The sequence below is a fragment of the Physeter macrocephalus genome, chromosome 18, assembly GCF_002837175.3.
Source record: "Physeter macrocephalus isolate SW-GA chromosome 18, ASM283717v5, whole genome shotgun sequence".
NCBI classification, from domain to species: Eukaryota; Metazoa; Chordata; class Mammalia; order Artiodactyla; family Physeteridae; genus Physeter; species Physeter macrocephalus.
In genome coordinates, this window is record NC_041231.1 from 105,161,510 (window position 1) to 105,185,746 (window position 24,237).

General features: G+C 46.3%; 1 protein-coding gene across 3 annotated transcripts in view; it reads left to right on the forward strand.

Annotated features, from left to right (window-relative positions):
• Window positions 1-24,237, forward strand: part of LYRM4 (LYR motif containing 4) — a 145,675-nt gene that overhangs the window by 70,479 nt on the left and 50,959 nt on the right. The window contains exons 3-4 of one of the 3 annotated variants that reach the window (XM_024122128.3): window positions 3,993-4,065; window positions 5,187-5,316. The exons of the other annotated variants lie outside the window; for them this stretch is intronic. Coding sequence (XP_023977896.2) covers window positions 3,993-4,065; window positions 5,187-5,254 — 141 coding nt within the window. The 3' untranslated portion in view covers window positions 5,255-5,316. Of the gene's footprint in view, window positions 1-3,992; window positions 4,066-5,186; window positions 5,317-24,237 lie in introns of those variants that run through there. 3 annotated transcript variants of the gene reach the window in all.

Here is a 24,237-nt window from a genome sequence, read left to right on the forward strand (position 1 = left end):
TCCCAAAATCTGAAGAAGACAGAACACTCCCAAACTCATTTTTTAAGACCAGTATTACCCTGATACCAAAGCCAGATGAGGACACTATAAGAAAGTAAAACTGCAGAGGGTTCCCTGATGGTCCAGTGGCTAAGACTCTGCGCTTCCAATGCAGGAGGCCCAGGTTCAATCCCTGGTCAGTGAAAAGGATCCCACATGCCACAACAAAGATCCCACGTGTGGGCTTCCCTGGTGGCGCAGTGGTTGAGAATCTGCCTGCTAATGCAGGGGACACAGGTTCGACCCCTGGTCTGGGAAGATCCCACATGCCATGGAGCAACTAGGCCCATGAGCCACAGTTACTGAGCCTGCGCGTCTGGAGCCTGTGCTCCACAACAAGAGAGGCCGCGATAGTGAGAGGCCCGCGCACCGCGATGAAGAGTGGCCCCCGCTTGCCACAACTGGAGAAAGCCCTCACAGAGAAATGAAGACCCAACACAGCCAAAAATAAATAAATAGACAAATGTGGGGTTAAAAAAAAAAAAAAAAAAAGATCCCACGTGCCACAACTGACATGGCACAGCCAAATAAATAAGTAAATATTAAAAAAAGAAAAAACTACAGACTAATATCCCTGATGAATATAAATGCAAAAATTCTCAGTAAAATACTAGCAAACCAAATTCAGCAGCATAGTAAAAGGATCATTCACCATGATCAAGTGGGATTTAATCCAAGGATGCAGGGATGGTTCACCATATGCAAATCAATCAATGTGATACATCACATTAATAGAATGAAAGAAAAAAATCATATGATCATGACAAGAGATGCAGAGAAGGCATTTAACAAAATTCAGCATCTGTTCATGATTAAAATTTAACAAATTGAGCATAGAAGGAACATACTTCAACATAATAAAGGCCATATATGATAAGCCCACAGCTAACGTCATACTCAATGGTGAAAGTTTGAAAGCTTTTCCTCTGAGATCAGGAACAAGACAAGGATGCCCACTCTCACCACTCCTTTTCAACACAGTAGTAGGAATCCTTGCCAGTGCACTCAGGCAAGAAAAAGAAATAAAGAGGCATTGGAATTGGAAAGGAAGAAATAAAATTGTCTCTATTTGCAGATTTTATATATAGAAAATACTATAGACTCCACCAAAGAACTGTTAGATCTAGTCAGTGAATTAAATAAAGTTGCAGGATAAAAAATTAACATGTAAAAATCAGTAGCATTTCTAAACACTAACAACAAGTTATCTGAAAAAGAAATGAAATGATCCCATTCACAATAGCATCAAAAAACAATAAAATACTTAGGAATAATATTAACCAAGAAGGTGAAAGATCTCTACTCTGAAAACGACAAGACACTGATGAAAGAAATCAAAGAACACACAAATAAGTGGAAAGGTATCCCATGTTCATGGACTAGAAGAATTAATATTGTTAAAGTGTCAGTACTACCAAAAGCCATCTATGGATTCGGTGTAATCCCTATCAAGATTCCAGTGGCATTTTTTTACAGACGTAGGAAAAATAATCCTGAAATGTGTATGGAGCCACAGAAGACCCTATATAGTCAAAGCAATCTTGAGAAAGAAGAACAAAGATAGAGGCATCACACTTCATGGTTTCAAGCTATACTGTAAAGCTATAGAAATTAGAATAGTACAGTACTGATGTAAAAACCAACAAATAGATCAACAGAATAGAATCCAGAACCCAGAAATAAACTCAGGCATATATGGTCGACTAATATTTGACAAGGGAACCAAGAATACTCAATGGAGAAAAGTCTCTTCAATAAATGGTACTGGGAGAATTGACTCTTCACATGCAAAAGGATGAAACTAAACCCCTATCTTACACCACTCACAAAAATTTACTCAAAATGGATTAGACAAAAATGTAAGACCTGAAACCATGAAACTTTTAGAAATAAGCATAGGAAAAATGCTCCTTGATATGGGTCTTTTTTTTTCCCTCTAGATATGACGCCTAAAACACAAGCAACAAAATAATAAATAAATAAGTGGGACTACATTCATACTAAAAAGGTTTTGCACAGCAAAAGAAACAATCAACAAAGTGAAAAGACAGCCTACAGAATGGGAAGATATATTTGCAAGCCATACATCTGATAAGGGGTTAATATCCAAAATATATAAAGAACTCATATAACTCAATAGCAAAAAAGCAAATAACTCAGTTTAAAAGTTAGTAGACAGATAGTCAAAAGACCTGAATAGACATTTTTCCAAAGAAGACAAATGGCCAACAAGTACGTGAAAAGATGCTCAACATCACTAATCATTAGGGAAATGTAAATCAAAACCACAGTGAGATATCATCTCACGCCTATTAGAATGGCCATCATCAAAGAAACAAGATGAGTGCTGGTGAGGATGTGGAGAAAAGGGAACCCTTGTGCACTGTTGGTGGGGATGTAAATTGGTGCAGCCACTACGGAGAACGATGTGGAGATTCCTCAAAAAAATTAAAAATAGAACTACCATATGATCCAGCAATTCCACTTCTGGGAATATATTCAAAGGAAACAAAAACACTAACTCGAAAAGATACCTGCACCCCCATGTTCATTGCAGCATTATTTACAATAGCCAAGACGTGGAAACAATGTAAGTGTCCATTGACAAGTGAATGGGTGAGAAAATGTGGGGTGGGTGGATGGATATATATATATATATATATGTGTGTATATATATATATATATATATATATATAAAATTCAGCCATGAAAAACAAGGAAATGATGCTGTTTGCAACAACATGGATGGACCTACAGAATACTCTCCTGAAATTCTGCTCCATAACCGCTGTTGAATCCCTTAAACTGGAGCTCCCTCAGCCTGCCCAGCTGTCGTTTGCTGCTTCTCCCATCCCCAACCCTGGACGGTGGTCACATTTGTCCATCATCCCTGAATGCATTCCCCCACAGCACCCTGGCTGGCCACTCCTTCAGAGCTTCTCTCACCACGTCGGGAGTTGCTTCACCTTGGAGCTTCCTCTCTCTCACCGGTCATCCCTCCTCCTCTGAACCCACAGAAGTCACACAACAGATGCAGAGGGCCAGATATACATTGGCCTTGGTTTTTCTTGTCATTTATGTTGAGGTTTTTTTTTTAATACTGAAAATTTGGGAGGGAGGGAGACGCAAGAGGGAAGAGATATGGGAACATATGTATATGTATAACTGAGTCACTTTGTTGTAAAGGAGAAACTAACACACTATTGTAAAACAGTTACACTCCAATAAAGATGTTAAAAAAAAAAATACTGAAAATTTTTGAAAAAATAATATAATGGAAACCCATATGCCTTCATCATGATCGACCAGGTGTTAGGATTTGCCATGTTCACTCACTCTCGCTCACTTGCACATCCTCTTGCCCTCCTCCTCTCTTTCTCTGTCACTATTACTGTCACTGTGTATATTTTTTCCTGAGCCATTTGAAAGTAAGTTGCACACATAATGACACCTTGCCCCTAAATTTTTCAGCATGTGGCTCCCAAGAACAAGCACGTTCTCCTTCATACACGCAGTGCCGGCATCACACCCAAGACGTTTATCAAGGATACAGCGATGATGGTACCCATTGACGTGACATACAGTCCAACACAGGTTTCTCCACACTACCCCATCGTACTCCTCCCTCCCCTCCCATTCAGGATCCAATGCAGGCTCCGCCCCGGCTGTGACCCTATCACCCCTTGCCCCTTCCCACCTTTTTTGGTCTTTTGTGACCTTTCAGTTTTGAAGAGGCCAAGCCAGTTGTCTTGGATGGTGTCCTGCAATCTGGACTTGTCACTTCGTCCTCCTGCTCGGGTTCAGGGGAAGCATTTCTGGCAGGAAGAATGTAGGCACGATGCTGCTGCGTGCTTCCCTCGTCCCCGCCTCGGGGCGCACGCGCTGTGGGTTTGTCCATTGTTAGGGTCGCTGTTGATCATTTGCCTGAGATCTGCCCTTCTCCTTATAATTAGGAAGTGATACTTGAGACCCAAGAAATGGTTTCCTGTTCTGCAGCAACTTTCCATACAGGCTTAGCCTTCACAGGTAAGGACCCCACCTGAACTAACTGTTGCATCAGTGGTTGCACAGGTGATTTCCTGACTAGCTGGCCTTCTAGAAAGAAGGGCTTTTTCTTTCCTCCTCCTCCCTCTTCTCCCCTAATTTTTTGAGTATCACTGTAGACTCAGATTCTTTTTTATTCGAAACGTTGTGATCTGTTACCGTCATCGTTCTTCTGGATGCTCACACAGTCCCACACTTGCCAGTGGGAGCCCTTTCTAGCCAAGTCCTCCTCCCTCTGATGTGGCCCCATTAGTCTCTGGGCACTGCCTTGCTCTCCGACACCAGGAGGTTTTTTTGTTTGCTTCTTCCCAATAACACAATACAATTATCTAATACTTTCTATCCATAGCTATGTTTTGTCAGGAGAGCCAACTATTTTTAAAAAGCAAACAAAAACTGGTGCCCCATTCATAGCTAAAAATAAAATGCAATGTATTTCTCCAGAAATGGGTTTCTGGATCAAAGTCCAGCTACTAATAACCCAGATAAACTGGCACTTCCTCTCAGGGAAGAGTAGACCGTTATGAAATAATCTGACTCGGCCTTGTTGGTGTGTGACAGGCTCTTCCAGGACAGCAGAGGAAGGCGGGTGAGTTGTATGTATGACTCGGGATGTGAAACATCCCTTATCAAAGCTGGTGCTCTGATAAGGTCCACTGTGTGCCACACACCGTGCCGGGGCTCTTGCAGACGTCAGAGGAGGTGAGACCAGCTGAAAGGGAGAAATGAGCCAGTACACGACAGTGTGCTTATTGGTGTTACAGGAGGTAATAGGGGAAGAGGAAGCGCAGAGCAGAGTACGGGGGCTGGTCTGTGGAGGAGCGCAGAGTGAAGGGGAGCTCGGCATGGACGGCTGTGTGTGTGTTTCTGCAGGCCAGACAGTTCCGACACATCCAGCTGTTAAGTGATTGATTGTCTCTGCGTCTCGGTGTGGGGAAGGGGGCCGGGGGGAGAGGAGGACGTTCAAGAAGCTATGAAACTCAGACCAGCCTTTTGCTTTACCTGTGCTTCAGTCTCATCTGGCGGTTGTGATGCCAGCGTATATCCTAATAGGGATTACTTCCGGGGTAAGAGAACTTGTTTTTCTCCCTTCTGTGTGGCAGATATCCTGGAACAAAGAGGGCAAATAGGAAACCCCACTTGCTACCCCACCCCAAGTCAACAAAGATAATAGAACACCGTGAAAGAAAATGAGGCATGCCTGCATGATATGTTCGGCTTGAAATCACGACATGGCTTCTTTAAACAACGATCATTTGTCTCAGTGCCACGCTGTTTAGATCACGATACGATTAGCTTGGGTAACTTCTTTGCTTTTAAATGAAACCTTTAAATGTTTAATGTGGTTTAAAAAGTTTTTCCGCAGACAGCTTTCAGCGCCATCACGAATCTCTGTGTGGTGATGGTAGTTGTGTTGTATTCCTTTAAAATTCTTTTTTTTTTTAATGTATTACCAAAGCTGAACGAAATATTCTTCAGGTGTCTCTTTCATAGCACTTGATATTCCAGCGTATGAGAATTTATTTTCTTCCACTCTAAGGATTGCTGTTATTTTTATTGAAACTTGAATTATAATTGTATTATAATTTTACAATTAAAAAGAAAAAAAACTAAAACTGTCCATCTAGCCTTTCAGCTTACTGCTTTTGTTAGCAGTTTCAGCTTTTTCCATAACTCTCGGTTTCATTTTAAAATTTCATTTAGTGGATTATAGAAATGTGAGCCTCAATCACAGTAGCATATTTTCTGGTTATAGTAGACTAAAAGGAAACAAGCTAGCATTCTAAGTTTTGGGGAAATTTTGTGATGTCATATGTAACAGTAAATGTCCTGGAATTCTGTACTTGCATCCACTGATTAGTATTGACACAAAAGTAGAGAAAAACAAATTAGTACAACCAGATATTAACATAACTAATCTGCAAAATGGTAGCTAAAGGGATACTTAAAGATGCCGTTCATCTTTCATGATATCACATTTCTTTGAAAAATAAACACAGACATACGCTTGTGTCCATAGTAAAGTTACTGCTAAATCACTGTAACGGGTAGGAATAATAAGTGGTGATTTGAATTGGAAATTAAGACCAAACGCATTGAAACTGCCAGTGCCTCATATCTTTTATTTCTCCATTTTCGCATCTAAAATACAGGTAAAGAAAGTGCTTCTAATTAGATGCTTAGAGAGTTCAACATGCTTGGTCGAAAGATAAAAATGCCCGAGGAGTTCCCTGGTGGCCTAGTGGTTAGGATTCTGGGCTTTTACTACCATGGTCTGGGTTCAATCCCTGGTCAGGCAACTGAGATCTCGCAAGCTGTGCGGTGCGACCAAAAAACAATAAAAGGAAAAAAGAAAGAAAGATAAAAATGCCCCAAAGTACTGCATTTAAACTAATTTCCAAACTTGAAAGCTTCTGTAGAGCATTTCCCTTTTCTTGTTCTAGTTTTTTTTTTTTTTTTAAGGTGAAGGAGATTAAGAGGTACAAACCTCCAGTAATAGAATAAATAAGCCATGGGGATATGATACACAGCATAAGAAATATGGTGAATAATTTTTAAGAACTTTGAATGGTGACAGATGGTTACTAGACTTTCCGTGGTGATCATTTCATAATACATGCAAATGCCAAATCACTGTGTAGTATACCTGAAACTAACATAATATTGTATGTCAACAATATTTCAGTTTAAAGAAAAAAGAACTCCCTTTAGATTATTGGTCATATAAATGCCATGGGAGTGGGGAGGGGCGAACAAGGGAGAGGGAATTATTCAAAAGTGAATCCGTTTTTAAGTGAAAAACTCCAATTATATATTCCTTTTAAAATAACTTTTGTTAAAACATATATGTATGTATATAAACAGTCCAATGTCATAAGAGTGCATTGCAGCTCAGTGTGTTTTTATCAACTGACGACATCCTGCACTCAGAGCGCAACCAATGAGGGCGTATTACCAGCACTCCGGAAGCCCCTCATATTTCCTTGCAGTCACCACATCCCAGCAAGGATAGCCGCTGTCCTGACTCCTCACGTGGATTGGTTTTCCTGCTTTTATACTCTCTGTAATGGAGTCTAGCTACTCTTGCTCAGTATTGTTTGAGATCTGCTCATATTATTGTATTCTGGTATGGATGGTTCCTCCTCCAGGCTGTATATTTTTTCATTCGTGAAGACACCACCAAATGTATTTATCCTTTCTTTTTTTCTTTTTTTTTAAAGATTAGTGACTCATTGACAGAATTTTTTTCTAATACAGTAGTTTTTATTTTTTTTATTTTTGGCCACGTCGGGTCTTAGTTTTGGCACATGGGATCTTCGTTGCGGCTCTCAGGCTTCTCTCCAGTTATGGCATGTGGGTTTTTCCTCTCTGTAGTTGTGGAGTGCAGGCTCCAGGGTGCGTGGGCTCTGTAGTTGTGGCGCACAGGTTCCAGAGCTCATGGCTCTGTAGTTGTGGAGCACGGGCTCCAGAGCACGTGGGTTCTGAAGTTTGCGGCACATGGGCTCTCTAGTTGAGGCGTGCAGGCTCAGTAGTTGTGGCATGCGGGCTTAGCTGCCCCACGGCATGTGGGATCTTAAGCTCCCCGACCAGGGATCGAACCCACGTCCCCTGCATTGGAAGGCAGATTCTTTACCCCTGGACCGCCCAGGAAGTCCCTGTTTATCCTTTCTACTACTGATGGACATTTGGGTAGTTTCCTGTTTGGGGCTATTTTGAACAGTGCTGTTATGAATATTCTGGCACTTGTCTGTTAGTGAATGGTCATTCTAGGAATGGAATTGCTAGGTCATCAGTTTGCATATGTTCATCTTTAGAAGGTACTGTCAAGCATCCACAGTGGATGCACCAAATTGCATTCCCATCAATCAACAATATATATTCCAGTGGTAGTTCCACATCCTCTGCAATATTTGGTATTTTTGTGTCTTTTCATTTTAACCAGTCTAATGGATATGGTAGTTTTAATTTTAATTTCTCTAATGACTCATGAAGATGAGTACCTTCTCATGTATTTGTACATGGAGGGATATTTCGTGTTTACAGATTGGGATACCCAGTATTATAAAGGTGTTGGTGTTCTTCAAATTCTTGTATAGAGGTGATGCAGCCCCAATCATATTACTAGCAATACTTTTTTTGTGGAAACTGAGATGTCCATTAAAAAATTCACATGGAAATGCAAAAGACCAGGGATAGCTAGTGCATACGTAAAGAAAAAGAACTGGCATATTTCCACTACCACATGTAAAACCTCTTCTAAAGCTCTGTTAACGAAGATTGCGTGGCATTGGTACGTGGCTAGGCTACCCTATCAGTGGAACAGAACAGAGTCCAGGAAGAGACCCACTTTCATACAGTCACCTGATTTATGGCAAAGAGGTAACTGCAGTGCACTGGGAAAGGGATAGCCTTTTCCATCAGTGTTGTTCAGTCTGTTGGATAACTATTTGGAGGGGAAAGTATCCTGACCTCTTCCCCATTCATACATAAAAATGGATTGTAGATTTAAGTGGGAAAGGAAAAAAACAAGTTTAGAGGTGTTAAAAAAAAACAAAACTCAACTGAGTAAATTTTAAAGGTCTTATTGCCTTTATTGAAAGAATCATGAATCAGGCAGCATTCAGTGTAGCAGACAGAAAAGAGCTCCAAGGGGCTGTACAGAGTGAAAGACTTTATAGGCAGAAGGCAGCGGGAAGAGGGGGCACAGAGTGGTTCGGTTGCGGCGAGGTCACTTCCCTTTGGGGGGACGGGGTCTGTCGGGCAGGCGACCTAATGAGTGCTGATCGGGTCATTCCTGTTTGGCTGGTTTAAGATTCTGTTTCTGGGAGAGGCCAAAACTATAGCTGAGTCTCAGTTTGGTGGTGTGTGGCTTAGCATAACCGACTCCATTTTGGACTTGTTGTTTTTAACAGAGGAAAACAAAAGAAAACAGCTGCATTACTTTGGAATAGGCAAAGATTTCTTAAATAGGACACAAAAAGTGTGAGCCATAAAAGAAAAAAAAATTGAGCTATACTAAAATTATGGCGTCAAGAGCAATAGTAAGAGAATTTAAAAAAGCAGAATGGGAGAAAATATCTGAAAAGAGATTTGCATACAGAATATATAAAGAACTCCTACAAATCAGTTTTTAAAAGACTGAAACCAACTCATAAAAATGGGTAAGAAATGTGAACATTCACTTCACAAAGGTGATATCCAGATGGCCGATTAACTTGGAAGTATTCCCCTTTTGCCACGGGAGGGGGTGTGGGGTTCTCTCTACTTTTAGTAAGAGAATGTGTGTGTCATTCACATATTCAAATACTTCTTTACTACTGACAGCCTACAGTAGTATGCTTATGCAACATCAATAACGTGTGTGATTACGTTAACATGCAATGTCCTTTACATATTACTGTTTTAGGCTCATGATGTTTTGATGCTATGGACATATAAACATGCCGGATCTAAAGGATGCAACAGCAGGAGACACCAGATGGTTTCACACTTACTTATAACCCTAAAGAAAAATTAGCTTTTCCATTAGCATGAAATGTGAGCAAACAGATCCCCCGTGCGGCCTGCTCCCCAACTCTCACCCACCCCACTTCTCCCTCCCTCCCCCTCCCTCTCTCCCGGTTCTTGTTTCTATATTATAGGACTTCTCAGTGGCAAGTATTAGAACAACTCCACCTTGAACTTGGTTCAGCATAAGAAAAGATATTTTTTGGCTCTGGGATAAACTTTCTTCTCTCCCCCTCTCTCCCTCTCCCCCTCTCCCCCTCTCCCCCTCCCCCTCCCTCTCCCTCTCTCTCTCTCCCTCTGTCTCCCCCCCACCCAGTCTCTGAGCTATCCCTGACCCAGAGCCCCAGCAGGCTCTCCACTGCTGGTCACTCATGTCATCTTTAGGGAAATAACGAAAGGACACGTTAAGTGGCAGGATAGAGGAGTAAAGAGGCCTGTTGTGTGCTCTGCATGAACATTTTTTAAAGCTGGAGATTTAATGGTTTGTTTTTTAGGTAAATGAAGTAGGTGTGACCTTGATAGGAGACCAATTTAAAACCTTCTGTTCTAATTCATACTGACGAGGTAGAATCATATGGAGAGCTCTACAGACTTGGTCAGACCAGACCCCATGGGGTCTGGTGCAGCCTGGACCACAGGAGGCCCAGAAGCTCCCTGGGTGACCTGATGTGCAGACAAGGCTGGGGTCTGTCCTTGCCATGAGTCAGGGCACAGTTAACCTGAGACACCTTGATTGTGTTTTGGCTTTCCTGGGGGAGGGGGCCTTGTTCTTTCTACGGCTCCTCTCCAGGGAGGGTGAGTCCTGGGGATGACTAACAGGAAGTGGTAAAACTGATTTTCTGTAGAGAAGGGTTTCCCTCCCTTCCTGATTATCCGGTGAGCAGCGCTGGCTCAGCAGGGAGGGCCAAAGAGAAAGGCCTGGGTTGCTCCTGCATCCGAGAATCCGGCAGTCCTCCCTCTTTGCTTCCCTACCGCCCACCACACAGATGAAGGAGTCGTGATTGTAAATCAAGCGTGTCAGTGCTGTGAAAGCACGCAGCTCTGCTGCAGCTTCTTCCTGTGAGAAACACAACGGTGGTGGCTGTTGTAATTTTTATTTTTAAAATCCCATTGTGAATACAACTATCCTCTAATGAGAATACGTCACTAAACTTTACATAATTCATACAGCCTTTTGTGACTGCTTTTCTCAGTGATTAATATCTCATTTGCTTTCCTCTTCGGTAACCAAAAATAATTGATGTACTATATTTTAATATTTTATATTACACTATTTTAACTACTTTCATAAGTTCTTCCAAACGCTGTGACCATAAGGGTATTTTTGAGACGGTTATATATACAACAGTTTGAAGACAATGCCATAGAAAATCTAAATAAAAGCAAATAAAGGAAAACTTTTAAAGGTAAATCATACTAATTTATCATTTATCCAACAGTTTTTTTTTCATATCTTGTATTTCTTCTGTTCCTTTACCTGTCTCTTTTGCCAACAAAAGGAAAATGGGAAATAAAATTTTAATCTACAGCCCCTAACCTGATTCTTATTCTTAATATAGTTTTTCACTTACTAGATCAAAATGTCATTCTTTAATAAAAGATATAAATTTATATACCACAAACAATAATTTAGAATGTTTTGATTACTCTATAATTGAGCCGTTTCTTCTAGTTTTAGACATACTGTGTATATTATCCCATGCAGATTCCCAGCATTTTCACTACGTTGGATAAGACCAGTCGTGTTCTAGTCTTCATTTGTCTCCGGGGAGGTGTGACTTTCTTTATTGTAAATGGAGGATGCAACCATTACTGGAATTCCATTTCTCTGCTCTGTGTCACTTGCTCTGTTTGTTTTGGGAGCATCTTCATCTCTATAAATGTATGACCCAGGTGACGTGGAGGCAGAGGAGGGAAAGGGAAAAGGGAAGAAAAGTATCTCATGGGCATCAAGCAGATGCCACTTCACACCTCCGCCTGGTCGAGAACCACGCCCCTACCAAGCCAGCGTCTGGCCTCGTGCTTCATCTGAGGAAATGGCTGGTACCCGATCCAAGAGAGTGGAGCCCAGCTCTGTCAGACGTTGCAATTCCTACAGTTTGTACTTCTCCAGGAGCTTAGAATGTGGTTGGGAAGAAGGGAAAGTTACACACACAGATGGACACACCTGAAATTAAAGTACCACTTACTATTGTGAGTTCCAGAAATAGCTGTGAGCTAAAGGAGACCAGAGAAAGAACAGAGCACTTCTGGATGGCTGGTCGGCAGACGGCTCCTTCATTGGAAAGATCAGCCCTAAACTGGAGAGAGGGGATTTCAGGAGGAAAAAAAGTAAACAAAATTCCAGGAAAAGCTGATGGCTTAGAATGAGAAGGCCACAGGGAGGATGAGGATATGGGGAAGCAGATGAGCGGCAGGAAAAGTAGGTTCCAAGACCTGGCACACGTGCCCGGCAAGCAGGGCCATGTCGATAAGTGCCCCACGTCGAGTATTAAGAACTTTGGGCTGAGGGGGTCCCGTCAGGCTTCACAGCAGAGGTATGATCTGAGGCGGGTGTAAAGAGACGTATGGGTTTTAAGGAACATTCTTGAGCAGGATGTCAAGGTGAGAAGGCCTGATGCATGTTGGCCTGCCGACGGCAGAATGACAGCTTTCCCCTAGAGAGGCCGTGAGATGGGTGTGGGTGGTGGCAGTGGGGAACCATTAAAAGTGTTCTGTTTCAAAGGCTCCTCTCACCAAGGTCACCAGCGACCTCTTCGTTATAAATACTGAATAAATTATAATAAAGTAATAAATAATTTCCATCCCGTATCTCGCGTGATCTTTCTCGGCTTTTGAGCATGTGTTGACCTCTTTCTCCTGAAAACTCTCTTGCCCTGGTGTTCGAGACGCCCCCACTTCCCTGGCTCCCCGTTCACCGCCCTCGGTCCCCGCCACGGCCGCCCTTCTCCGCGCATCTCCTCGTCCACGTTCCCACAGCCTGGCCCTCCGCCGCACCCCCCGCAACCCGCCTTCACCCTCTCCAGCCCCGCACTGACCCGCCTTCCTACTCAGGTTTCCACCCGTGAGTGCGAGTGCAACGCCTGCTGTCAGCCTGGCCCAGACCCGGGTCTTCGTGACTCCCATGCTGCGGCGCCAGCACCCCTCTGCTCCCCGCTCCTGCGGGTCCTGTTCTACACCTGCCTGCACGGTGGGGTGCCGGGGCCTTCTTACCACCCACATCTCACTAGAACTGTGAACCTGTAAAAAAATTCCCACCCCCGCTGATGGGCGTGTTGCCTCTAGAAAGCCTCCCTCCTTCTAGACTTGACCCTCTTCCAACCTAGCAAAGGCAATGACAGTGACTGTTAGACTTGTGCTTGACGGGTGTAACCTCAAATGCCACATACCAGAGGAAAGAACCTTCCATACGGCCACCTTACCTCCCTCTGGCAAGTGCTTTGGAAAAGAATATTGTTATTAATACTGGCTTATGAGCACCTGCCAGAGGTTTTTCTGCCCATATTTGCTTATGCTTCTTGAAATACTTTGAAATATTGATTAATCTTAACTCTACATAAATACATATAAGTATGTACATACATAGATACACATGTGGGCATACATGCAGATGGATGGATAAACAGATAAGAATAAAACCTTTGGGGGGGATAAGGACTAATTTTTCTTCCTTTCTTTCCTTCTGTGAGTCTGTCCCAGTAACAAGCAGAGTGGGACCGGCTTTGTGTCCTTGCTGACTTGGAGTTTAGGGCCGCTCCTCTTTTCACAGACCCGCAGCCTCTTTCCGTCGAATCAGGAGGCGCGGCGGCGGCGGGGCGCCTCACTGCTGTCTTTCCCCTGGGCTTCATTTAGTCCAGCCGGTACCCTCCTCCGGCTCAGGCTCTGTTAAGATGGAGAGATGCATTCAGTTTTGGGGGTTTTTTTAAACATCTTGATTGGAGTATAATTGCTTTACAATGGTGTGTTTCTGCTGTACAACAAAGTGAATCAGTTATACATATACATATGTCCCCATATCTCCTCCCTCTAGAGGTGATCTCCCTGTGCTATGCGGCAGCTTCCCACTAGCTATCTAATTTACATTTGGTAGTGCATATATGTCCCTGCCACTCTCTCACTTCGTCACAGCTTACCCTTCCCCCTCCCCATGTCCTCAAGTCCATGCTCTAGTAGGTCTGTGTTTTATTCCTGTCCTACCATTAATCTCTTCATGACATTTTTTTTTCTTAGATTCCATATATATGTGTTAGCATACGGTATTTGTTTTTCTCCTTCTGACTTACTTCACTCTGTATGACAGACTCCAGGTCTATCCACCTCATTACAAATAACTCAGTTTCATTTCTTTTTATGACTGAGTAATATTCCATTGTATATATGTGCCACATCTTCTTTATCCATTCATCTGTTGATGGACACTTAGGTTGCTTCCATGTCCTGGCTATTGTAAATAGAGCTGCAATGAACATTTTGGTACATGACTCTTTTTGAATAGCATTCAGTTTTAAACGAGCGAACCAAACCTGTCTTCTAAAGAAAAGTAGGAAGAGCCTCCTGTGGCATTTCTTTAAATGGATTAATATGTTGATCTTAGAGAAAACGGGAGCCTCCCTCATGTTTTCATTATTGAGCCAGGTGAAATGAAAAGCAGAACTCACTGCTAAATGCCACCTCTGAGGATTTTGCTGTGTTGTTTCTGTTTTACAGTACCCCGCAGGATTCCTTCTTTAGCTAAAGCAGACTGTTGTAAATGTACAGTCTCAGCATTCTTTCTGAAACACCAGACACTACTTAGTTGCCTCATACCAAGAACTCTTTACAATGTTCACTGGCCATGAACATCTAACCGTGCGAGAAACAGTTGCCGTGTGTCTACCTTCACAAGTGAAGGAAACAGCAGCCCGAGTCTGGTAATAAAGTACCGGTTATCAGAGTACTGCATCTTAGTCCTTAGCAGGCAGCTAAGTCCTTATTCACATACATGTTTGCTTTTAAGTGAAATTATCAGTCATAAAATAAAATGTAGGCATTAAGTGGAAACTTTTGCCATACTAGTTTATTCTTGATGATTCATGAGAAAATACTTTTCCGTATTGTAGGCTTTCATTCAATATCGATTTATAAATGAGCGAATGTCCATATGATTTTAAGGGGTGGAAGAACGCTTTCTCTATTTTGTAAGGGTCACAGACCTCTGAACCTGCCGTTCTGTGCCGTTTATCTGAGTTTAAGGGGAAAGTTCTAGAAGGTGGACTTAGCATTGCTTTATTCATCAGGCAAAATTCAAAACGCTGGAAGGGTGCTTTTTTCTTTCTTTCTTTCTCTCGAAAAGATGGAATCAGTCTGGATACGAGGATAGGGGAAAGTCTTGTAATAGTACCGTGATGCTCGCTGTGATTGGAGACCCTTGCAGGTGTGCAGGCTGCTTCAGGGAAGTCAGGGCCACCTCCGGTGCTCACGATTTCTCTCCCCGAGGGGACCCGAACGTCTCCTTGTGTTGAGCCCTTTCTGTTGGCATGAAACAGATAGGAAGAGGTTCAGAGGTTTGGTTGCATGGAACAGATCTGGGAGGGGATTTATTCTAAGGACACCTCAGGAAACAAGGCCTCTCGGCCACGAGCCCCCGCAGGTCACCCGTCCCACCTCAGCGGGACTGGAAGCCCTGCGAGCATGTGGCAGCAGCTCCCACCGTTGGCCTTTCCCACCTCCTTGCTGTCTCCCTGCTTATACTCTCTGCTGCCGGTGGGCTGACTCCGTTTCAAACAATTGCTTGGGTCCTTTCAGATTGGACTCCCCACCCTTACGGGCAGAGTCCCTGCCCCCGGTCCCTTACAGGCCTGGCCCTTAGCAGGCGCCTGGGCTCCCAACACGTCCCCAGGTGCTCCGCTGCCGCCGGGGCCTCTTGGGCCACTGCAGAGACGGGCTGGGGGCCTCGGCCTGCGGACGGCTGCCTTTCATCTTGAGATGAGGCTGCGCCTCTAGGACAGCCTGCCTCTACAGAGCTAGTGGCAATGTGCCTTGTTATCTGGGGTTTGATAAGGGGTGTATTTGTTTACCTTTGCCACCTCTTTTGGCAAACACTGTACAGGATAGATGATACAGTCCTATAGAAGAACTTGATGTTGAGTGACCAGGTTATAAATCTATATGGGCACCTCTGGAGGATGTCCAGTCTGCCCAGCCTGCTTCCAAAGACATCTCAAGACTTTCCTCTCTGCCCGCCATAGAAATCAGCCGGTAGTTGCTTCTTGGGGAGCGTGTGTGATGCCTGGAATACACGCAACCTGAGAGCTGCACCAAACCGAAGGTCTTTGCTTAATGTTTTACTTTTCTTTGAAGTGCTCCCCATGCATTATCATTTTAACCTTCAGAGTGGCTGGGAGAGGCTGTATTCACCTTCTGCTGCTGAGAAAACAGACCTAACACTGCACGACAAGGTAATGGCAGAACCAGTATTAGAATCCCCATTTTCTGGTAGGTTCCAAGACATCCTGATACAAATGTGTCTGATCACTAAATATGTGTGTGCATGGTTCCCCCAACAGACACACACGTGTGCACACACATGCATACACACCTGTGTAGACTCAGTTATTGGAAAATGACAGAATTTACCAGCATCAGTCATTTCTTCTGTTTGTGGTTATGGTAGCTGAGAAGTTAATGGTTAGCCTAGTGAAGACAGAGTCTGAAAACCTGTCCTGTGTGTTTCTAGTATTGTTGAGCCATTAGTCTAGCAATAGGCAGTGCAGGGGGCGCCGTGATTTTGAACAGAAGAGGGTTTCTGCATCCCTCTTCTTCCTTCCAACCATCCATTCAGCCAGCCACCCTCTTAGAGTGACGTCGTTTGTAAAAATTCCCAGACCTGGGGTGAAGGGACTTGAACTGTGATGCCCCTCCAGCGACACTCAGCATGTAGTTTGGGTTTAGTTACTGTGAATTTGTGAATCAGACTTCGAAATCTGTAGAATGAGGTACCGGAGTTTTGTTTCCCGGTGTTTCATGTACGTGCTGCATGACCTTAGGTCCTCCGCTCCACTCTCTACTAACATCACCCACTTTGTAACTCCTTTCCCATCCAGGCCAGGGCTTGGGGACTGGGAGGGGGGTGTCAGAATATATTAAAACTCTTCCTTACATAGACCCAGTTTGCAGGTGTTATAGGAAATTCCCTTTGCTGTCTAATTCCGCTCAGTTGCGTTTTTTATGTTAATAGGCTAATATTTTATGAACTTATGAGATTGAATGGATGGAGTGAGATCAATATTTCTGATAATTACTTGATGGGGGTGGGGAAGTTCAGCAGAAAGCCATTTAAAACTTCCAGACCGATATTGATTAAAATTAGTGGCTCAGAGACTTAGAGTATCTAATTTACAGGATTTTTTTCACAGGTTATTCTATGACTCTGGCAAAAATTGTAGCCCAGCATTTATGATAACATATATCAGGTAATTTTCTGTGCTGAATTTAAAGGAGAGCCAGTAATTTAGAATCAGAGCATTCTGTGTGTCCCTGTATAGGGTGTTCTCAGGCTTAGTTGCTGCAGTTAAGTATTTTTGTCTGGGATGTTCTACTTCTAAGGGGCGAGCTCTCTTGTTTCCTCTTTGGAATTATCAGGATCTTCCTTTTGTATCTTTCTGTATTTCTTTCTACCAAAGAAGACACAGTGGGATGTACTTTGTTTCGATTAGAAGGATGAAAGATTATTAAAAGCCAGCTCTGGTCCCTTGTTTAATCTAGTCTGTCATGCCAGGCACTGAGATACTTACTACAGATGTGTTGTCAGATTACAAGTTGTTTATTTCCAATGGATATTTCCCCGAGTGGCATAAGTTATATGGGTGCTAACATTCTCCTAAGAAATACTTCTGGCATCACATACCTCCCAGCCTTGTCCCGTTGATCAGGGAACAGCATGGTGGGTGATGGAGCTGGGAGCTGAGTGTGTGCCAGCGTCAGGCAAGTCACTTGCCTTCTCTGGCTTATGGTGGCCTCATCTATAAAATGAAGTAGGGTTTGTGGTTTATTTCTAAGGTCCTTTCCAATTCTCATACGCAGTGATTCCAGTGATTCATGTCAGCAAGAATATTATCATCATACTTTCATTCATTCATTCAGCACGTGTGTATCACCCTCTGTGTCCAGGGGGCTGTGCTAGCTGCTGTGGCGACCCAGCAGTGAGTCACCCAAAGGCCCTGCCCTCCTGGGCCCCCATCCAGCCAGGGAGGGGAAACAGCCACGCAAGTAAAAGGAAGTAAAAGTGAAAAATAGCAGTTGAGAAGGACAAGGGAAAGTAAACTTACATTTAGTTAACCTCTCTGTGTGCCTTAGGGACTCCACTTTGTACGTTGTATACATTTTATTTTAATTATCTTGATAATCCTGTGAGCTAGGTGTTATTATCCCGTTTTATAAATAAGGGATCAGCGGGGTCGTGCAGCTGGAATATTGTGCCAGGATTTAGAAGCAATGTTTTGTGTTTTCGAAGCCCGTGCTTTTCCTATGAAATCATATTGCCTCCTGATAAAATGCTAGGAGAACTGATAACAGGAGATCGTGTATGCTATTGGGGGCAGGATAAGCACTTTCTGGTAGAGGAGTCATTGGCTCAAGGACTTAAAATGGGTGGAATTGGCACGTGTGATCTGGGGAGGATGTTTCCAGCAAGGAGCCAGGCTAGAAAGGTGGGTGGGCCAGGCTGAGAGTTATTGAAAAGGCATTTTGGAGCCGCTCCAGATTCGGGTAGGAGGTTAAGTGAGTAGAGGTCACCTCGAGCCGTGTCTGGGGGGCACCCCTGTGGACGGGGATGAGAGGGGAGCCCTCTGGTCTGGGTGGGGAGCAAGAATGCAGGACGGAGCTGATAGGGGCTCAAATGTAAGGTCAAAATGAGGGGGGGTGGATATGCAGAGACGGCTGCGGCTGCTCACAGGGGTCCTGTCACTGGGAAACCAAACCCAGATCAGGAGCAGGCCTGAGGGACACAACGAGGACACGGCTTTTGGTGAACCTGAGATGCACGTGATTCCTTCAGCTGTAGTCCCGGGACTCGGGAAGCCGTCAGAGCCTGAGCTCGAAGGAGGAGGGGAACCCGGAGGTGTGGGAGTCAAGGTGGACCAGTGAGGGTCTGGTACTCTCCAGCGACAGAGCGCGCGTGCGTTTGGTGTGTCCCACGCTGTTGGCGATGGCCGAAGGAGAGGCCGCAGAGCAGGGATCTCTCTGCTCCTGTGTGTCGGCTGTGCTCACGCCTCACGTCCCTCTGCGCTCACAGGCCTACGAGGCGGGCAGCGTCGTTATCTCCACCTCACCCAGGAGCCAGATGAGACAAGGTGACGCAACAACCGACTAGGAAATGGCAAAGCTGGTCCCCAGACTTGGTTAAACAGAGAGGAGAAAAAAGTGCTGTCATCAGGGAAAATCAGGCTCAAAGAAAGAACTGCAAGGAGGGCAGATGAGGTTGATTCCTCCTCTGCATCGCTGGCCATTGGCGCCTTGGAGAGTAACGTGGAGAATGGGGTGGTGGCACGTCCACCCCCACTGACGTCACCCACAAAGCGTGCGTGCTTGGATTCTTTTGCTGACGTGCTGGGATTGTCCAGACTCACTTGGGACAGACAGGCCACAGCACAGAGCTGCCTCTCAGCACCCTGTCCCACTCGCCTGAGAGAAGAGTGTCTGAAAGTCAGCAAGGGCTCAGGGAGGCTTCTGTGCATGAAGGTTGGATGGCTTTTCTATACTTATCCTAGAGTTGTTGACATTTTTAAGTGATGTTTTACTTGTAGGAAATCACTTACTGGAGTGACCAACTTAGGACTGTGATGAGCTAGTAAGATGGCGTATCCTTGAAATGGCTCATACACCGTGTGTGTGTGTGTGTGTGTGTGTGTGTGTGTGTGTACGTACATGTGTGTGTACATGCACATGTATGATTTATCTGATATTTACATTTACAAATATTCATATTTAACTTCAATGGAACGTTGGCTCCAAATTTTCCATTATCTCATAGTTTCACTATTCCACTCATAGCTCAGGGGAGAGCTTATCTGAAGCTCTGACCACTCACCCAGACGTATTTTAAGATACAAGAAGCCCTTTGATATCCTGATCACAGCAATGGAAGACGTCGGGGCTATTTTGTTTCCCCTAAGACTTGCCAAGATTTTTAGATTACGTTTCCCACCGACTTTAGTGCCTCTTCTTCTAATCCTAGAATATTCAATAGCCAAAGAGATTAGGTAAATCGGGCAGCTGAGGGTTACTGTGCAGTTTCTGGTTCTTTCCTCGCTGCCCCCACCGAGAACACTTGGAGAACGTCCGGAAAAGCTTTAAGGATCCCCCAGTGGTTTGAGCTGTGACTGTGAAACCCAGCATCTAGGAGAGCTGCTGTGGCGCGCTGGGTGGCCTCGGTTAAGCGCCGGCGTCCCCTCACCTCTATCTCCGTGTCTGACCTCATGAGCCACACACCATCCCCGCTCCCTGTGTCCTCAGAGCCTCTGAGGACTAAGAAGCTGGTGGCCGGAAGATGCTCTTTGTAAGAGTCTTGGGCTGCGGGGCCTCTCGTAGGAAAGCTTACGGTCGAGTGCTTTTTTGTGAGCGTGGTTTCCTTTGGGTCCTCATTTTGTTATCCTCGTTTTAGATATACCTATAATATTGCTTAATATCACCCCATGAGTACCTGTTTCTCTTATATTTCTGAAAAGCTGAAAATATCACGCATGTCAATGAGGTTTCACCGAGTTGTTGCCGAGCACTCGGGGCTGGACCTCCGACAGAAGCTAAACTGGCTGAATACTCCTCGCCTGGTCGCTTATCTGAACTGTGGCGTCATCCCGCCAGCCTAAAAAGTGTAATAATTAATACAGGATTTCAAGTTTAAAGTACGGTTTTGTGGTACCAAGCAAGCATCGTGTCAAAAAATAAAATTTTGTTAAAGGAGCTCTTCTAGCTGATTAAAAAAATGAAACTTAAGCTCTGAAAAAAATCCAAAACTCACACTTTATTTTATAGTTGGAAGTACATTATAAAGGTACTTTGTAAATGTGCTCTACACGGTTCGGGTCCTTCGCAGACACTGTTCAGTGGGGCCTTGCAGGGAAGGATGCTTCGGGCTTACGGGCTGGCGGCAGGCGGGTGGCGAGGCACGCTCGGTGCCCCAGCAGCTTTGCTGTCTCACCGGGAAGCAGGCGTGAACGGGGGTGATGAGCACCGCACGCGCACGGAGCGTATTAGAGAACGTAAGCAGTCCAGGGACAGCATGGCGTGTGTGTGCCGAGGGGCTGCAGTGATGAAAAGCTCAATCGTACGTGGAGTGCTGCTGGTGGAGGCGGAGGCGTCGGGTCCAGGCCGCGAGCTCGGCGGAGGGTGCGGGAGAGGCGGCAGGGCCGGGAATGAACGGAGGAGCCTGGAGGTCACGGAGGGAGCCAACGGTGCTGCTCGGGGTGGGGTGGGGTGTGGTGGGGTGGGGGGGCCGGGGGAGAAGTCCGGGCCAGCGATGCGGGGTGGGCAGTCAGTAGGACCACAGCACCGGTGGCGAGGGCCTGGGTGCAGATGGCGCGCGTACACACTGCGGGCCTTCCTGACGTTGATGCCCTTTCACATCAGCGTGCGCGAGGAATGAGGGGTGAAGCGTTACTCTTTTCTGCTCCGTGGCAGCCACGTCCCGTGTGCGTCTCCCCCCGCAGCGACGAGGGTCACGCGGCTTCGCCTCACCCAAGCCCTCACCGTCGCAGCTCGGGGGCCGCGCAGCCTGACCCTTCGCCCTGGCGCGGCACACCTAAGCCGTGGGGAACTGAGCGCGTTTCTTGGTCCCTGTGAGCCTCGTCTTCGTCTCCTGCAGAGGGGAGAACGCCGTCTCCGCTTACCGTAGGAGGGTGTCCTCTCCTTTGCTGCGGGACAGAGGCAGAGGGGAGGCAGCCTGAGGAGCCGCGGGAGGGGCTTGCCTGGCACGGCGGCTGGCATGCCGGGCGGCGAGCAAGGCCGCAGGACGGCCCAGCCCCGCGCCTGACGCGGCAGGTGGGGCTGCCCGCGGGGCTCGGCCCGTCTCTCGGCTCCGCCCTCCGCCCCGCCGCACGCCCTCCACGAGGGCCGCTTCCGGCCCGGGCCGCCCCGCCGGGCCCGGCCACCCCTCGGCCGTGCCGGCAGCTCCGCGGCTCGCGCCCTCCTCTCGCGGCCCGTCCGGCAACGCCCCCCACGGCGCCTCGGCCCCGGAGGCCTCGGGAGGCAGCGGGCAGCCTGGGCCGAGAAACCACGAGAGCAGGGAGGGCGGCCGCTCGGCCCCAAACGGCCCGGCAGCCCTCGGGGGTGCGGGGTCTCTGGGAAAGCGGGAGGAAAACCCCATCACTTAATACCCTGTGGGAGGATTTCTTCTTTATAATGTTCTTGACATATTCCTTACGGCTAAGCCGCTGCTCCCGGCCTGAGCCGAGGCTGCCCCCCGCGCCCCGCCCAGCAGGCAGCGAGGGATGGAGATGCAGGCCAGGCACCCGGTGGGAGCACAGGGGGCCCTGGACGGCTTGCCCCCAGGAAAGCTGACAGAAGTCGGCCGTCCCGGGGGGCGGTCACCCCAGACCTCTCTCACCCCGCCTCTAAGCATTTCTTTTTCTGGGGCATGAAACGGCTTTTCTGGGAGGAAAGCAGTTTGATGTCAGGGGCTCTTTGGAGCCTTGGGAATTAGGACTCAGAGCCTTGGGAACTGGAGCTCAGCTGCTGGTGGAAAATACACTGTGAATGTTTTATTCAGTAATGCATGTATAACATTGAGCAGAATCCCAACACATAAATCACTTATACAATAGCCGCTAAAAGCTCCCTTCCCGCGTTTCAGAACCGGCTGCCAGAATAGCTCACAAAGTCCTCTGTTGCCATCTGCTGGTGGAACGTCTTATTACGCTGTTAAATCTTGCTGTTTTTAGTTCTCCTGAGCCTCTTCGCATCATCCTCTTGCACTCGAGTTTCCCGAGGGTGACACCTGTCTCCAGAATGCCTTGTGTGTCTGAGGACTGCAGAAGAGAAGAGCGGCACCTTTAGAACCCTGTCGGGACAGAGAGGACAGGGCAGACAGATGATAAAGCCGGTTTCTTCACTTGGCTTTTAGCCGGGTCTCTGTGCATATCCAGGAGGCCCGAGGCCAGCCTGCATCTCTGGGCCGAGGACTCAGTGCTCAGTCGTCCTCAGAATAACAGGGTCCTGTTGTCACGGCTGCCTGCCTCTCACTGTCTGTCACAGCCCCCAACATACTACATCAGAGAAATAGGAATTATTAGTATCACCAGTGAAACCTGCCCGTAAGTCAGCAAGAGCTCACATGATTCCCGGTGGAGAAACCTTACCCCAGAGGAGACAGTTCATCACCTGCTTAAGACATAGCTGAAAATTACTGGGTAACTTTTTGACATCAGTTCAAAACAGCTGTTGTATCCTGAATGACCGAGGTGCACCAACCCAAGCACCAGACTGAAGATCTTCAGAACAGCCCTGGGTCTTGAAGCACTAACAGATGTCACTTGCCCTTCTCAGGTGAGTCCTCAGCATCATCCATGAGCCGTTGGGGACCTGCAGTGGCATGACTGAGGTCGCACCTGCTCTGAGACAATGCATATAGCATCTCAGCTCCTTGAAGTTTCACAAAGGGCTGGATGGAGAATATCCAGAGTGCAGTCACTTGGTGATTCGGGGTAGGGCAAGGACACAGGGGTGCCAGCGGACCTTGGGACACCGCAGCTTGATGCAGGCAAGCTCAGGGGGTACGACTGCAGGTGACACTGCTCTTTCTAGGCAGAGGTGTTCCAAAAACTGAAATTAAGAGGCAGAGTCGCTAAAGCATACTGGGCTCTTCATATCTGGGCAAGGCTGTAAGCCCCAAAAAGGTGCTGTCTACTGACATTATCTCCTTAAAGAAAGGTTAGGTCACGGATGAAAAAATCATGTTTCAAAGTTAGAGGGAAAAACTAAAAGCAGGTTGCCTTTCACTTTAATATAACCTGCAGAAGGGAGAGTGGGGCTGTCGGTAGAACAGAAGTGAGAATCGTCCTTTGCTTAGAAAATATGGAGCTGTGTGAAGCCGGGGTCACAGCACCACCCATAGCCCCATCTCCACCCTTCCCATGAAGAGCCCGTGCCCTAGACAGTGCCATCTTCTTTTCAGTTGCACAAATGTGACAAATGTTCGGTTACTTTTTATAAAGTATAGATTTGGGGGCTTCCCTGGTGGCGCAGTGGTTAAGAGTCCACCTGCCAATGCAGGGGACACGGGTTCGAGCCCTGGGCTGGGAAGATCCCACATGCAGCGGAACAGCTAGGCCCGCGTGCCGCAACTACTGAGCCTGCGCTCTAGAGCCCATGAGCCACAACTACTGAGCCCGTGTGCCACAACTACTGAGCCTGCACTCTAGAGCCCGTGCTCTGCAACAAGAGAAGCCACCGCAACGAGAAGCCTGCGCACCGCCACAAAGAGCAGCCCCCACTCTCTGCAACTAGAGAAAGCCCGCGCGCAGCAACGAAGACCCAACGCAGCCAAAAATAATTAATTAAACAAAAAGAAGTATAGATTTTTCAGTCATGAAAACTCTAGATTAAAAAACTGAGGGCTTCCGTGGTGGCGCAGTGCTTAAGAATCCACCTGCCAATGCAGGGGACACGGGTTCG